At 38.0% G+C, this 16,345-nt stretch overlaps 1 protein-coding gene across 3 annotated transcripts in view; it reads right to left on the reverse strand.

Moving 5' to 3' along the window:
* Nucleotides 1-1,039: 1,039 nt before the first annotated feature.
* epha10 (EPH receptor A10) overlaps nucleotides 1,040-16,345 on the reverse strand; it is a 437,494-nt gene continuing 422,188 nt past the window's right edge. For all 3 annotated transcript variants that reach the window (XM_077548084.1, XM_077548081.1, XM_077548083.1), the window contains 5 exons: nucleotides 12,187-12,273; nucleotides 11,698-11,850; nucleotides 7,149-7,339; nucleotides 6,903-7,067; nucleotides 1,040-4,178 (listed from right to left, as the gene is read on the reverse strand). In XM_077548084.1, coding sequence (XP_077404210.1) covers nucleotides 4,064-4,178; nucleotides 6,903-7,067; nucleotides 7,149-7,339; nucleotides 11,698-11,850; nucleotides 12,187-12,273 — 711 coding nt within the window. In that variant the 3' untranslated portion in view covers nucleotides 1,040-4,063. The remainder of the gene's footprint in view (nucleotides 4,179-6,902; nucleotides 7,068-7,148; nucleotides 7,340-11,697; nucleotides 11,851-12,186; nucleotides 12,274-16,345) is intronic.

Genomic DNA, 16,345 nt, shown 5'->3' on the forward strand with positions numbered 1-16,345 from the left:
TTGCTGTTTAAAAAAAAAAAAGTATTTGGCGTGGATGGATGGTTTGAGTGAGAGGAGACGGCGTCGAGAAGAAGAATTTAAAAAAGCTAACAGTAGAGTGGAACGGAAATAGGCTAAGGATTATTAAGAGCATTTTTTTGGTGGAAGAGAATTAAGCCGAGAATGCATCAGCGCATGAAGGTAAGATAATTTTTTATACTAAATCATTTTTAGCCAATCAACACGAAAGCCCGATCGGGAGTTTATCGGGCCGGTGGATTACCTACCCTCGAGTAGGACTTCCGCCTGGTTGCGAAGGCTCCTGCAGTGGAGACGCGCACATACGGGGCTGGCCCCGTAAATTTACCCCAAAGTTCCTGCGGTGGAAACGCGGCTATCGATAACAATATCGGACTAGGGATGTTCAATACTTTTTTTTTACTATGCCAAGTACCGATAGCCTACTGAACGTGCATTGCTCTTGTCACAATATATTTAATCAATTCATTTTTACATCTTCCACCATCTACAGTACAGTATATTGACATTATCAACAAGGTAATATAAAAATATATACTTTTTTAAAAAAAAAAAAAAAAATTCCCCAAAAAGTTGATACATCTTCATTATAGTTTTTTTTTAATTTTTTTTAATGAAAAACGGGATTAATTGGGGAAAAAACGGCCAGGGAAAAAATAATCTTAAGTATGCTAATTCCTGGGTGCTAAACTGCAAATGATGGACTGTAGTTTCAAATTGTAATATCACCATTCACCACTAGATGGCAGACATGGTTTAGTTGCGCTTATACAGTCTTAAACAGCCCTATACTACACAAGCAGGTCTAAATATTTTGCGGATTTGGAATGATATACTACATTCAAGCGCACTGTTCATATTAAGACTACAAAATGTTAGCGTGGCTTTCAAATACATTAAATATACTTTTCACAATAAAATCTGTCTTGTTTTTGGGTTTAAAATGTTCGAGAACCACTGGACATTTTCAAATCCTCAAATGCAGTCAATGCTATGACACATTATGAATGATACATTTGTTTATATTGGAGATTTTTTAATAACACAGTTCATAATTGTAAGAGCCATCAGAATTTCTTCTAATGGGTAAAAATCATCAAAAATTAACAAAGACATTTTTTTTTAAATATTCCAAACACCAGAGTTTGTTGGCCGTGGCCCTAAATTCAAACGAATAACCCCGTACACAGTGAGCAGATATAATATTCAACACATTGTTCTTCAAACAAATTATAAAAATAGATTTAGCATTTTCAAGTACATATTTACAGTATTAAACATATAATGGAAAGAGATGCGTTAAGAGAGGGTTTACATTTCATTCATTGTGGCAACAATGTCCCATCATTATTTTTTGTGCACGTGAATGCGTGATGCTGCTTTTTGTTTGTATCGGTGCGTGTGTGTGATATATTAAACTCCTTATTAAGAAATATTAAACTCCTTTCTTCATGTTTTACTGTGACTGTGAGGCCTTGCAGTCGGTTGACAAATGAAAACGTTTGTCAGCTGCCTGCCTGAGTTTCTTTAATTTGACAATTACTAAGAGAGACAAGAACAAGCAGAACCACACAAACTGCATTCTGTCGCAAATACAAACCGGTTACATTATTACTATCGGAAATTTTGAAAGATGCTCAACTAAACGCTCTCTTTCAAATCTGCTGTAATGATTACCAAAAGGTGACGGGTCAGATCACTGTACACAAACACCCAACAGGAATGGAAAAACACATACTGTAATCGCAACTAAAGAAAAAAATAACACATTGTTATGCAGAGGTGGCAAATCCTGGTCCCTGCCACGCAAACCCTGCTACAGTTTGGCTTAAGCCTTTTTTATATTTTAACAGTTTTAATGTCAACACTAGCTAGCTAGCACCCATAGTGCTCGTTTACCTGCTAGGGAGCTAGCTGCACTGTGGGTGCTATCCAGCTAGCTCGCTCCCTACCAGGTAAACGAGCACCATGGGTGCTAGCTAGCTCGCTCCCCAGTAGGTAAACAAGCACCATGGGCGCTAGCTACCTAGCTAGCTCGCTTCCTAGCAGGTAAACGAGCAGGATGCGGTCTAGCTAGGTCGCTCCCTAGCAGTTAAACCAGCACCATGGGCGCTAGCTAGCTAGCTCGCACTCTAGCAGGTAAACGAGCAGGATGCAGTCTAGCTAGCTCGCTCTGCCTAGCAGTTAAACAAGCACCATGGGCGTTAGCTAGCTCGCTCTCTAGCAGGTCAATCAGCACCATGGGCGCTAGCTAGCTAGCTCGCTCCCAAGCAGGTAAACAAGCACCATGGCCGCTAGCTACCTAGCTAGCTCGCTCTCTAGCAGGTAAACGAGCAGGATGTAGTCTAGCTAGCTCGCTCTGCCTAGCAGTTAAACGAGCACCATGGGCGCTAGCTAGCTCGCTCTCTAGCAGGTAAACCAGCACCATGGGCGCTAGCTAGCTAGCTCGCTCCCTAGCAGGTAAACAAGCACAGTGGGCGCTAGTTAGTTCGCTCCCTAGCAGGTGAACGAGCACCATAGCCGCTAGCTAGCTAGCTAACTCGCTCCCTAGCAGGTAAACAAACACCATGGGCGCTAGCTAGCTCCCTAGCAAGTAAACAAGCACGATGGGAGCTAGCTAACTAGCAACTGAGGCTAAAGTCAAACTGTGGCACGATTTTTACTTTCTGGACCTGGATTTGGCACATCTTTTGTTAGGACATTCTAATACTGTATTCACACACACATCACATCCAATGATAACAGACTAAACTGTTTGTGAGTACACAGATACTGTGTGCAGACAGCTAACATCCTCCATTGGTAGTCTCGTACGAAACGTTCAATATCTCACAGTCATATAATTAGCAAACTCACTTTGTCATTTACGTTAAATACTTTCAACTAACCATTCTAACCTCTGCTTTAAAATCATCTATAGAGGTTGTTATTAAACAAATAAATATGAGATTTGGGTCATCTTCCAGAGTTGACCTGAGTTTTAAAGTACTTGTGGTAGCGAGCGAGCCTTCGGAGGGGACGATTACAAAGGGAAATCAAATATTTCATTTGCACATAGAAGACAGTTTGAGAGAAAGATAAAGAGAAGAAAATAAGGATTGAAACGACGCTGACATAAATTAAGGGTGATCAAACACAATTTCTACTCGACGCGCCCTTGCCAGCTTTTTTTCTCCATCAGTACAAAAAAAATAAATAAATAGCAGGCCCATATTCCTGAAAGTTCTTTCCATCGTTCCCCAGGCTCTATTTAGGCCTGTCAGCATACTTTACTCTCTTTGTACATCAACCCTGCTCATTTCAAGTGTTTTCGCAGGCCTCATTTCAATACTAAATTCAAACTCGTTGGACCCTTTTGCATGGGACAGCTCAGACTTCATAAGTATTGACAGCTGCTGCTCTGAGTCGGCGGATTACAAGCCTGCCATTTTCAATATTCAAAGATATCCCTCCACCATCTGATATGAGATCACTTCTGGCATTGTGATGCTATTTCACATCTTTAGATTATGTCCGTTCGTACTTCAAGTGAAATCAGCCGGCGGACAAGTGTCTGTCAGTCTTGACTCAAGGCCAGTAAACTGTACTAAACCAAAAAATAACTCTTAATTGTGGTAAAGGGAACAAAGTTGTCCAGTCACCTTTTGGAGTCCACAGCCACCGCGGCTCAGAGGTCCCCGTTCTGGAAGATGTTCTTCTCTCGCTGATTCCCAACCAGGACGATTTAGCTGACACAGTTTTTGAAGGTCAAAGTGCAGATAGAGGTCACAAAAAAAAGTCACATGACATCACTCCTCTGCCACCCCCTCGTCACCAGAAGGACTGGTCGCTCGTCTCTGAGGGGCTTCGTGGTAAAAAAAGAACGGAAGGAATAGCGGAAGGCGTGAGGAAGAATGGGAAAGAGGAGTAAATAGAGGAGCGCGAGGTCCTTTGATCTGCCCTTCGCTCGGAAAGACAAGTCTCTCTTGCCTCGTCTCCACCCCATCATCCGCCATCTGCGTGTGCGCGCGAGCCTGCAGCGGGCAGCAGTGCCTTGGGCCGTCTGTTACACTTGCACGCCACGCCCGTGCATTTGGATGACCTGGGCTCGTAGGGTCTGGATGGCAGCCAGGATCAACTTCTGGTGCTCCAGGGAAGTGATGCCAAGGCTCAGTACATCTCTGCAAACACGCAGTTCACTCAATGTGTCAAATTAGGGAACAACTCAAGAAGATAGCTCGCGTTACATCATCGCTTTGATTTCTGGCGCGTTATGCCAAATGCTGCGTCACCAACGACAAAGGTTTAAAAAATTCAACAAAATAAAGGCATATAACATCGTGAAAACATATCACTGTAACACAATGACGCCATAATAAATATAATATAATAATGCATAAATAAAAATAAATACAATAAATTAAATATCGTCGCTGCTATGTGAAAAACTCAATTTTTCCCCCCATTTTTTTTCCCTTCAAAATGTTTTTAATATGAAACTGAATGCAGAAATCCCAAAAACATACAAATAAACAACATTTCAACTAAATGGACCTAAAGTGTTTTTCACATGAAAACCATGCATGAAAAACACTTAAGCCTATGTTTTTATTTGAATGTTTTTGGGGTGAAACTGAAAAACGTTTAAAAAAAATAAAAAATAAAAAAATGGACATAAGTGTTTTTCACATAGCATCAACAATATATTTGAGGAACGGAGACTAGCTGTAATTTTCTTTGAAAAAAATCATGTTGTCATGAAGCTACTCTTAAATAGAAAAGAAAAATGTACTTTTCGTGTCACTAACATCCAGCATGAAACGCTAATGCCAGCCGGTGGCAAGAAAAAAAACCTCGACACAAATCTACTACTCAATTTCATGCCCCTTTAAACTGTATAGTAATGCTTTTAAATTACTTTAGCATGACTATAAAATTACTGGACCAATAAACTAAAAGCTACAACAATATTTATTTGAGGGTAACACATTTGCCTACTTTTAGGTAAATAAAAAATATAATTATATATTTTTTTCTTTGTACATTTAGAACAGATATAAAATGTGTGATTCATTTGTGATTAATTGCAAGTTAACTATAGAGATGGTCTGATTAATTGCAATTATTTTTTTCCCATTTATGTTGTTTGTTATGTTGTTTTTGGGATGAAATGCAATCCAATGCAGACATCACAAAAACATAAAAAAAAATAATAATTAAAAACATGAATAAAAAAATGGACATAAGTGTTTTTCACATAGCAGTGACAAAATATTTGTGAGGAATGGAGCCTAGCTGTAATTTTCCATTAAAAAAATGGTTGCTTCATGTTCTAATGAAAATAAATATGTACTTTTCGTGTCACTAACATCCAGCATGAAACGCTAATGCCACCCGGTAGCAGAAAAAACAACAACCCCAAAACAAATCTCCTCAATTTTACGCCACCCTTTGAACTGTATAGTAATGCTTTTAAATATATTTAAAATGACTATAAAATTACTGGATCAATAGCTACAACAATATTTGTTTGAGGGTAACACATTTGCCTCCTTGAAGGTAAAAAAAAAAAAAAAATCATAATTTTTTCCCATTGTACATTTAGAAAATATAAAATGCATGATTCATTTGTGATTAATTGCAAGTTAATTATAGAGATATACAGAGACTGAAATTATTATTTTTCCCATTTATCTTGTTTAACATTGTGAAAACATATCACTATATCACAAGTACGCCATAATACATATAATATAATAATGCATAAATAAAAATACATACAACATCTAAAATATCGTCGCCGCTATGTGAAAAACTAATTTTTTTCTCCCATTTTTCTTTTTTTCCCAAAATGTTTTTCGTATGAAACTGAATGCAGAAATCCCCAAAACATACAAATAAACAAAATGTTAACTAAATGGACATAAGTGTTTTTCAAATAGCCTGAAAACCATGCATGAAAAACACTTACGGCCACACCCCCCCCTCCCCCCCATGTTTTTATTTTTATGTTTTTGGGATGAAAACCAATGCAGACATCCCAAAAACAGAAAAAAACATTAAAAACATGAACAATAAATGGACATGAGTGTTTTTCACAGCAGTGACAATTTTTTTTGTGAGGAATGGAAACTAGCTGTCATTTTCCATGAAAAAAATGGTTGCCTCATGTTCTAATGAAAAGAAATACTATATGTACTTTTCGTGACACTAACGTCCTGCATGAAACGCTAATTGCACCCGGTGACAGAAAAACTTACCTCGACACAAATCTATGACTCAATTTTAAGCCCCTTTGAACTGTATAGTCATACTTTTAAATATATTTAGAACAACTATAAAATGACTGGATCAATAAACTAAAAGCTACAACGTTTGTTTGAGGTAAACACATTTTCTCCACTTTCATGTAAATTAACCAAAGCATGAAAAACTTAGAACAGATATAAAACGTGAAATTAATCAAAAGTTAACTAAAGAAATTAAGTAATTAATTGCTATTAAACATTTTAATGAAATGACAGCCCTAATTTATGTTTAAATTACTCAAATTGTGGTGGCGTGACTAATGCTGAGGCCTTGGCATCAATGCTTTTCAATTAACGATCACTAGTAAAACGTAATTATAAAATACCAATGTAGTACTTTTGTTGAACTGTAATTTTTTTACCTTGCACATTAACATGACATTTGTGGCTAAGACGTATCCATTAGCCATAGAAAGCCGTTATTACCCCGGGATGGCTTTTGTTTAACTTCCACGTCATGATGATAAAGCAACTCTACATTCATGTGCTGTTGAAAAAAAAGTATCTGAGTATCCTGAGAAAAAAGTAAGTGTTGATATGCTTGACTCAAACTAAAAAAATAATACAGCTTTTTACACAATAGCAACAGCTACTCACTGTACGGTCATTCGTGCCACCGACTCCAAATAGCAGTATCCCGCGGCGGTGAAGTTGTCCTTGTACCGGCCCATGTCCACGGCATCCAGCCACTCGCCTACCGAGTTAAACGACGGGAAGGTGGGAAGCGGCCTCTCTGCTAGTGTTATGGAGGAACTCAGGGTCCTGTAAGAAAAGCGAAAAGGGCTTTCATGAGCCTTCAGAAGATGAAAGTAGACGTTTGCCAGACTTCTAACGGCGCGCCACCTTCGTGCCAACGTAGAGGAGCCGATGCCGTCAGGCGAGCGAATGCTCTTGCTGAGCGCCGAATGGATCTGACTAAAGGTGGGTCTCTCCGTTCTCTCCTTCTGCCAACAGTCCAGCATCAACTGATGGAAATGTGTGGGACAGTTGACCGGCGCAGGCAGCCTGAAACCGTCCTCAATGGCCTTGATCACCTAAAGCAAGGATGGCGGCAAATAAAAGGAAAATCGTTTTTTGTAGTTACAGTGAAAGGTGAAGCAAATTGAAAAATGTCCCATGGAGTATGATTCCATTGATCTGCTTCTACGGGGAAATGTGGATTCAAGTGGAAAAGTTCTTGCTTTAAAACGTTTCCATAAGTAGCAGATTCAGCAAAAATCATTCCCTGAATTAATAATAGAGATATTAACCAATTCACGCACCACTTACCCTTAAAGACGATGTCACTAGCTGTGGTTTTCACAACACAATACTATTTACACTCAACTTGCCACTTCATTTACCAAAATATTGAATATAATCAGAGGTGGCAAGTACAGGTCCAGCAAGTCAAAAGCCTGCTACAGTTTAGCTTTAGCCCCTGGTGCTAGCTAGCAATCCAGCTAGCTCCCTAGCAGGTAAACAAGGACCATGGGAGCAAACGTGAAGGGACAAACGGCAAACTATTGCAAGATCAGAGGTGGCAAATCCAGGTCCAGAAAGTAAAAACCCTGCCACAGTTTAGCTTTAGCCCCTGGTGCTAGCTAGCTAGCTCCCTATCAGGTAACATGGGCGCTAGCAAGCTAGCTAGCTCCCCAGCAGGTAAACAAACACCATGGGCGCTAGCTAGCTCCCTAGCAAGTAAACAAGTACAATGGGAGCTAGCTAACTAGCACCTGAGGCTAAAGCCAAACTGTGGCACGGTTTTTACTTTCTGGACCTAGATTTTCCACCTCTGAAAATCATTGGAAAAAATATTAGACCACATCGTTTTGTTCAAGTTCTTGTTCATTTTAATACTTATTACCACTAAAGGTTGTAATCATTAAATTTGTCCTAAATGTACTTTTAGCTCTGCCTTGTATGTAAAATGGTCTAGAAAATAAAGAAACAAGTGGTTTGATATTTTTTACTATAACTGTTTACTTTATAGATGGTCCAGGTCGAGTTGGGATATTGTCTGGTCTTCCTAACCATCAACTCATTCTAGAAATCAAATGACAATTATACCATGTACACAATGGTATATACACAAGACTGCCAGTGCGGGTGAGTTAAAAGCTATCAACTCAAATTACTCCAAAATGGAGCTACCCTATTTTTGGAAATAATTAGGGGTGTCAGGCGATTAAATTTTTTAAGCGTAATACATCGCATGACTTCAATAGTTAACTCACAATTAATCATAAATTTTATATCTGTTCTAAAAGTGTAATAAAATGTACATTATTTTTTCTGAGTTAAATATGGTAAACTAATATAAATATGGCTGCATCTTTTAGTCATTGATACAGTAATTTCATAATAATTCATAAAATTGAGTCATTTTTCTGCCACTAGATGGTATAATTGCATTTGTAAGACATTGGTGACAGCTCAGTGCTTTCTTTTCATATTAAGAGTTATCTCATCTTGAAGATGCAGCAACTTGTGAAATTCTGCACATTTTTAAAATTGTAAAATACAACTTGACCCCAGTCTCCACAAATATATACATTATTATTACATTTATTACTGTTAAATTTGGACGTGGACGTGTCTGCTGCGTTGCGACTGGTATCCCCCCAGTACAGGCTTTCCAATTAAGGGGCGGCCATTAATTGCGCGTTAAAAAAAATCTGTGGCATTAAAATAACTTTAAATTAACACAAAATTAATTTTGTCACTAAAAAAATCTGTGGCATTAAAATAACTTTAAATTAACACAAAATTAACTTTGTCACTAACTTTGACACCCCTTGAAAAAACTTTTTCTAACGTCCAATTTACGCTTTAAATTATAACCTATCACCCAATTTGGTATTACATATTTAAAGAGCAGGTCAAAGTTTATATCAACTTAGCCATCATTGAGCTTGTATACCATAACCAGATAAAACAAACAATGAAACTGAAGACTGAAGGTTAGATTAAGCGAGGCATCCGTTATACCCGTATGCAGAAAAACAGCAAATTAATTCTATAACCTATTTTAAAAAGGGAGGGGGGGGGGGCATATTTTGCATGATACAGCTTGAGAACTTGGCAGCAATTCTGAAAAAACGTAGATTTTTGTGTTGATTAAAACAAAAAGCTGATTCCAAAATTGGAGTTAAGCCAGTTAAATTTTTTCTCTACTGTTTATGTTCCACATAAATTCCACTGAGTAGCTGTAGTAAGAAAAAATCCAAAAGATCTATGTATCTGCTCTTTGGCGTATAATATAGTCTAATAGAATAATAATAATAATATGCGGTCCTTTCTCCTCCATCGAGCTCATGCCGTTTCCCATTGAAAAAACGTTCACCATAACACGTCACTGGGGATTTCATCTTATCTATCCGTCCCCTGAATCACTCTAAGAACTACACTCTCCGAGAAGGAGGAAATAAAAGTCAGGGTAAACTCATAAAAATTACATTTATCAGCGGCATTATTACCTAAAACACTCTCTCTTCTCTCCAATCTGTTCCCCCGTTCGGCTCCTTAAACTCCCGCCTCTCTAAAGAGCATGCATAAAATGCTTTTCAGCATTTGACATTTTCCATTTAATCAAAGCCAGCGAGGTAAAGGGCACAATGAATTACAGGTGGACAGGCCAACCAACAGTCCTGTTATGATATAATGTATCAATTCAAGGCGGATTAATATCCCAGGCGCTCTACAAGCTTTGGCCTTTGCCCCTGCAAATGGAAAGTTTGATCATATCCATCAAACCGAGGGGAAACTTTGTCATGCTTTTGTGAAAGGGTGCTGAAAAAAGATGGCTTCAACAAAAAAAGAGGTTGCTTGCACCTGCTGATTATCTCATGCATATTAAATTTTGGACATTAAAAATTGGAACACAGTAATAATGGGTTGCTTTTTTTGAGCCTGCACCTGCATATTGCATGCATATTATGCTGACTGCAATTTGCACGCTTATCAGCAAGATGGATCTTTTACAATCATTGGATTCCATCGTCATTCGTGCTTTAATGGTCTGTATTATTGTACTAAATTGGAAGATATATTATTATCCAAACTGACTATTACTAGAAAGTAAAATGAAACAAGGCCAGAGAGGCCAAAAAGTGAGGGGTGAACAGCAAAAACTGAACAAGCCTCTCTATTCACTCAGAAATAATAGCAGCAGGGGGAGTCCGATCGACCGCAATCTCCACAACCCTGGAAATAGAAAAAAACGCAGCATTTGCCAAAAGAAGCTGAATGTAAAAGAGGGATTTTCAACACTTTTTAAGAACAGGATGGCACTGAAGGAGGGACAGGCCGAGGCCACTGGAAGGAGGTCACTGCTTCCTTAGGAGAAAACAGGATTGGTTATGGAGCTGATGCAGATTTAAAGTGGGGGCTTAGGCCTTGAAAAAGCTTTCGGAGCGACTGCAGCTTTTTTGCTTTCTGTTAATAAGATCCTAGATGGCAATGGACAAAGCGTTCATGAATGCAGATGGAGGTGACAAATATAAATAGAGTTAAACCCATGCGTTCTCACCGCAATTTCATCAGAAATTACTAAACCCAAAATTGACCTTTTAAGGAAATTATTATTATTATTATTTACGGAAGAGGATTAGGGCCAGTAAAGAGGAAAAAATGGGTTGGCGGGATTCTCACAAAATTCTCATTTTAATCTCAGAATTCTGACTTTAATCTTAGAATTGTGATTTAAAAGACAGAATTCTCATTTTAATCTCAGAATTCTGACTTTAAAGTGAGAATTCTTACTTTAAACTCTGTATTCTGTCTTTAATCTCATAATTCTGATTTTAAAGTGAGAATTCTAACTTTATCACTTTATTCTCAGAATTCTGACTTTAATCTCATAATTCCGATTTTAAAATAAGAATGATCACTTTATCAGTTTTATCTCAGATTTCTGATTTTAAAATCAGAATTCTCACTTTCTCACTTTAATCTCAGAATTCTGATTTTAAAATCGGAATTCTCATTTTAATCTCAGAATTTTGACTTTAAAGTGAGAAGTCTCACTTTAAAATCAGATTTCTGAGATTAAAGTCAGAATTCTGAGATTAAGGTCAGAATGCTGCCAACCTTTTTTTTCCCCTCTTCACTGGCTCTAATCCTCTTCCGTAATTATTATTATTTATTTTAAAACATTTTTTTTAATGTTTTATTGGGATATATAGGTCTTTTTTTTTTTATTTATCTGTCTTTTTTTGTGGATTTAAATTTTTATTTTTTTTATACTAGTGGTATCTTGGTATTGATATTGACTCCTAAGGACTGGAGTCCTTGTACTGGTACCGGTCTGAAAAAAAATTGGTATCCAACATCCCTAATAAAATGTGACTAAATTATTTGAATTTAGATTAGGAATCCCTGCCAAACCTTTTGTCTATCTCAATGTACTTACATCTTGGTTGCCCATATCCCAGTAGGGTCTCTCCCCGTAGGACATGACCTCCCACATGACGATACCAAAGCTCCAGACATCTGAAGCAGAAGAGAAGCGATGGTACTGGATGGCTTCTGGAGCACTCCACAGCACCACACTCTTCCCTCCATGCTATTTGGGAACAGAGGACAACAGAGGGTACACAGAGTTCATGAATGCATTTTCTTTGAAAAGCTTTAATCTATACAGTATTTAAAAAAGAGAAGACAAATCAAACGATTCCAATATTCACCTTTAGATGAACCCCATAATCCTGTAAATGACCTTTCTCCCCACATTTTCATTATAGCAAAATCATGTGACCTCGAACAAGCCCGACAGACAATTTGATCCAAATCTCATTTAAAAAATTATCAGGCGCACAAACGCGCGTGATCTAATGAGAAAATCAAATGGATAATTGCAATTTTAGGATCAAAAGAAAAGTGATGCAATAGCTTTTCTTACCAGTGTAGTGTAGATTGCTTCTATCTTGTCCTCTTGAAGAGGTCTGAAGCCAGACACTTTGCAGCCCAGGCTTGCATTAACCAAAACCTACACCAGGAACACAAATATACGTACAATAATATCCGTTACAACAATAATAATAATAATAATAATAATAATAATAATTAAATGTCATTTATTTTTTATTTTTAACTCTTTTACTGCCAAAGACGTTAAATGACGTTCTGCAAAAACCTACGTAGGAGCGCCAAAGACGTTAAAAGACGTCCTCCCATTTATTTATTTATTTTTTTTGAAACGGGTGCTGGGAAGGCTTACGAAGCTGTCCTGAAAGTTTTAAGCAGGTCTCGTGAGCCTAATGACTATTTTTGGCCCCTAGAGGGCAGCGATGACTCTCTTTTGACAAGATCGGGTGGGCGTCAGTAGAGGCGGAGCTAGAGCGTCGAGCAGGAGATCAGAATGGAAAACAAAGGAAAAATGGCGGCCGGTCGCGAGGAGCTCACGCCAGAGCCGTTTTTTTCAAAGACCAAAAGCATCGCTAAAAGAGCACATTGTTGACGACGATGATCATCATCGATGATGAAGATGATGGTGACTCCGTGGTTGGAAAGCATTGACGCGGCAGTAGAAGACGTTAGATGGAGCTAGACAGAGGAGGGAACGGGCAATGGCGAGCGTTTGCAAGCAGCTCTACACTTACAAGACAAAAGGCATCGACCAACGCTAAAAGAGTACATTGATGACGACGATGGTCATCATCGATGATGATGAAGGTGAATCCGAGCTTGACGGCGAAATTGGAACCGCTGACGCAGCGGCTATGACGGTGTCGTAACGCGGAGCGCAACCGAGCACGCGCAGGCGGACGTTCGATCGGACGACGGAGAGTGCCCCGAGTCCAATGCATATTCATCGGAGGAAGTGTGTACAGTCTGCTACTTGCTTTTTATTCCCTGGAAAAAAAGGCCGTCAAGAAAGTGTAACGTTTGCACGCAAAACGGACCAATGCGAAAGTGAAAGTAAACTGTGTGCGAGTCCTGGCGTCTCCTTGTACGCAGGAGAGCGTTACAAAAAGAAAAACTGTATTTGAAACATCCACATAATTGTAAATAATACCACAGTTGCACACATTTGTAAATAGTTTGCGAAATTGTTTTGTCAAATTGTTACACTGTTGAATGGAAATAAACGCATTTTGCAATCAAAAAACACTTTTTCATTGTTGGTGAAAGCATTTTACAGAAGTAAAGCACTATTTAGGTGTTTGTGGCATCATTCATGGACAAAAAGAAGTGTACAATTCATTAGAATGCATGAAATAACATCGTTTCACAAAAAGCTCTTTTTCTCCGTTTTTTGTTTCAAAACAGAGAATTTCGGTGAAAGTAACCATTTTCTATTGTTGATTACTGAAGAACGGAATAAGGTAGAAACAAACTTTTTTTTCTGATGAAAGATGAGAGTCCAATCTTTCATTTGGTAGGATGTGTGTTTCCATAGTCCAAACACAACATTTTCTGTGGACCTTGAAAGATCACTCAAAATGCTTAAATCGGCTGGCACTGGCGACAACCCGTTTTTGAAAACGTCTGGCAGTCAAAGAGTTAATAAGGTTATCCTGAGACGTTCCACATTTTTGCCCATCTACAATGTAGGATTGTGAAGATGTTTACAAAACCCTGTGTCAGACAGAACAGACATAAAACTCACAATGAGCAGAGAATACATTTTGGACAAACCTCTCTCAAAATGTCTACCTTTCCAAAGTAGTACTTTCATTTCCCTATCCCACTACCCTTTACATTAGTGATTGTCAACTATTGGATCGGGACCAAAGAAGTGAGTCGCGGACAGCTCAATCAATAGCTAGAGGACGTGTAAGCTAGGAATATGCTTTTGGCGGCATGCCTAACTCCTTTGAAACTGCGTATTTTCAGCTGTTTTGTCAGTTACTTTGTAAAAGTCACTCAATTACGTAACTGATTACTTTCTTTACAAAGTAATTTAGTTAGTTATTTTATATTGCCTTTTATTTTGATAGTTACATTCAGCAGATAGACAACCCTGTTTAGCAAATATGACACCCGTTCTCAACGCACTGAAAATGATGATGTCCCTTTCTCAGATGCAAATACTCCCACAATGCATTTCACTAGGTTCAATACCACAATTTCCCTTTCTTACGTGTTTTATAATGTATAGTTATTTAGTGATTTTATATTGTAGCGTTAGAAAGCTCAAGCATTAGCTAGCGGACATGTAAGCTAGCAATATACTTTTGTCGGGATGCCAAACTCACTTGAAACTGCGTATTTTCTGCAGTATTACCACAGTTAGTAGACATAGACCGATGTTTTTTTCAAGGCCGACACCGATACCGATATTTAGTCGCAAAGTATGGCGACATATGGCGCCGATATTGATTTTCAGTAAAAGGGAAATCAATATTGGTGTGGAAATTTTAAAATACAAATTCCAGTTCTTAACTTGAATTTGTTGAACAACTTTTCAGATTTGGAAAAAGTTCTTCTTATGTTTTTTATTCTTTAATATTAAAATACACATACCGGTATTTGTTTTGAAATTCTAACAAAAAGTTCAGGGAGTTTCCGGGGTCATCAGCGCACCTTGAAAAACTTAAATGAAAACTTTAAAAAAAAATAGCTCTGTATTAATTTCTCCTCTAAATAAAATTTTCCTACATTTTTAAATATCTGAAATGTCAATTTTTTCCTTGTCTTTGTTATAATTTCAAACAATCACAAAAGGTGCAGGGACTGAAAACTGAAAATTTAGCTCCCTGAGGTTAACATAGTTTTAAAAAGATCTTTTATCGGCCGTCTAATTTAACCGATATTCGTCAAAATGCCAAATATCGGCACTGATAATCGGCTAGGGAACGATATGGAACGATATCTAGACATCACGATACAGTAAAGATCACAATATTGTGGGAAGGTCGATGAAATTTAAATGTCATGATACTGTGGAAAAACAACGATATTGCAAAAAATCTATATAATAAATAAATTAAATTATGAAAAGCTAATACTGGGAAATAACACAATGTTGTGCAGTGACGGAGAAATTGGCTTGGCCATGTCATTATCATGTGCTTATATTGGCTCAGTGGCGCAAAGCATCATGGTCTATGTAGTTCACAATGTTGGGTTTGGCTGCGGCGGGCCAAACGTAATTTTTAATTTTTTACTCGTATGTTGAAAAATGTTTGCTGTTATGACTTATAACCGCCGCAGTGGCCAAAACATTCCTAATTAAAGTTAATCTGCTTTAATAAACTAACCACCAGAGAGTGTCAGAACGGCACAAATGGAATACAACCTCGATGTGCTGCTTTTAATATTGTGACATGATGACGACAATATTGTGGCAACTTTAATATTGCGATATCACGATATTGCCGTTACCGTTATGTTATCGGTCTATTCCTAACAGTCACCTTGAAAAAGTCACTAAATTACCTAACTGATTACTTGCTTAAAAAAGTAACTTTGTTACTTTTCTGATTACTTGCTTTGAAAATTAATTACATGAGAAAAAATGACACCGGGTCTCAACGCACTTGATGATGATGTCACTTCCTCAGATGCGAATACTCCCAGAATGCATTTCACTGTAGTTTATTATTGATGAATTAGTTTGATATTAAAATACTTATTTGATGAGGGCGGCACTATTTATGAGAGGTAGTAAAAGTTACTTATATGTAGAAGGAAATTTGGTAAAACCATTGCTTTACATTAATTTCATTATTTACGTATTTACTCAGGGGCAACATTACTCACTACAATTTCAGCACTAGTGAACAAAAACTCTTGTTGCACCAAACCAGGACTGTCGGACTGTCGTTTACAAAACAAGCGCGACAACACTTGCAGTTTTGACAGCTGGGCTCCTTTTGAAAGAAGAACAAACTGACAGAGCAAACCCTCGTGACAAAATGATTTTGACAGCATTGTCTTGTCATTTTCAGCTTCATGTATTCCTCAAATAAGCTACTGACAAATGACTGTCAAACACGGTTCGAGACAAGGACAAATTGTATTCTCCCAGCCTGCCAACGGAAAAGCTAGCTTGAGACATACATCAGCCTACACACTGTAGTCTATTACCGCCCACCGCGCCACCTGCTCTCTTA

This window comes from Vanacampus margaritifer, chromosome 17 (genome assembly GCF_051991255.1).
Source record: "Vanacampus margaritifer isolate UIUO_Vmar chromosome 17, RoL_Vmar_1.0, whole genome shotgun sequence".
Taxonomy (NCBI): Eukaryota; Metazoa; Chordata; class Actinopteri; order Syngnathiformes; family Syngnathidae; genus Vanacampus; species Vanacampus margaritifer.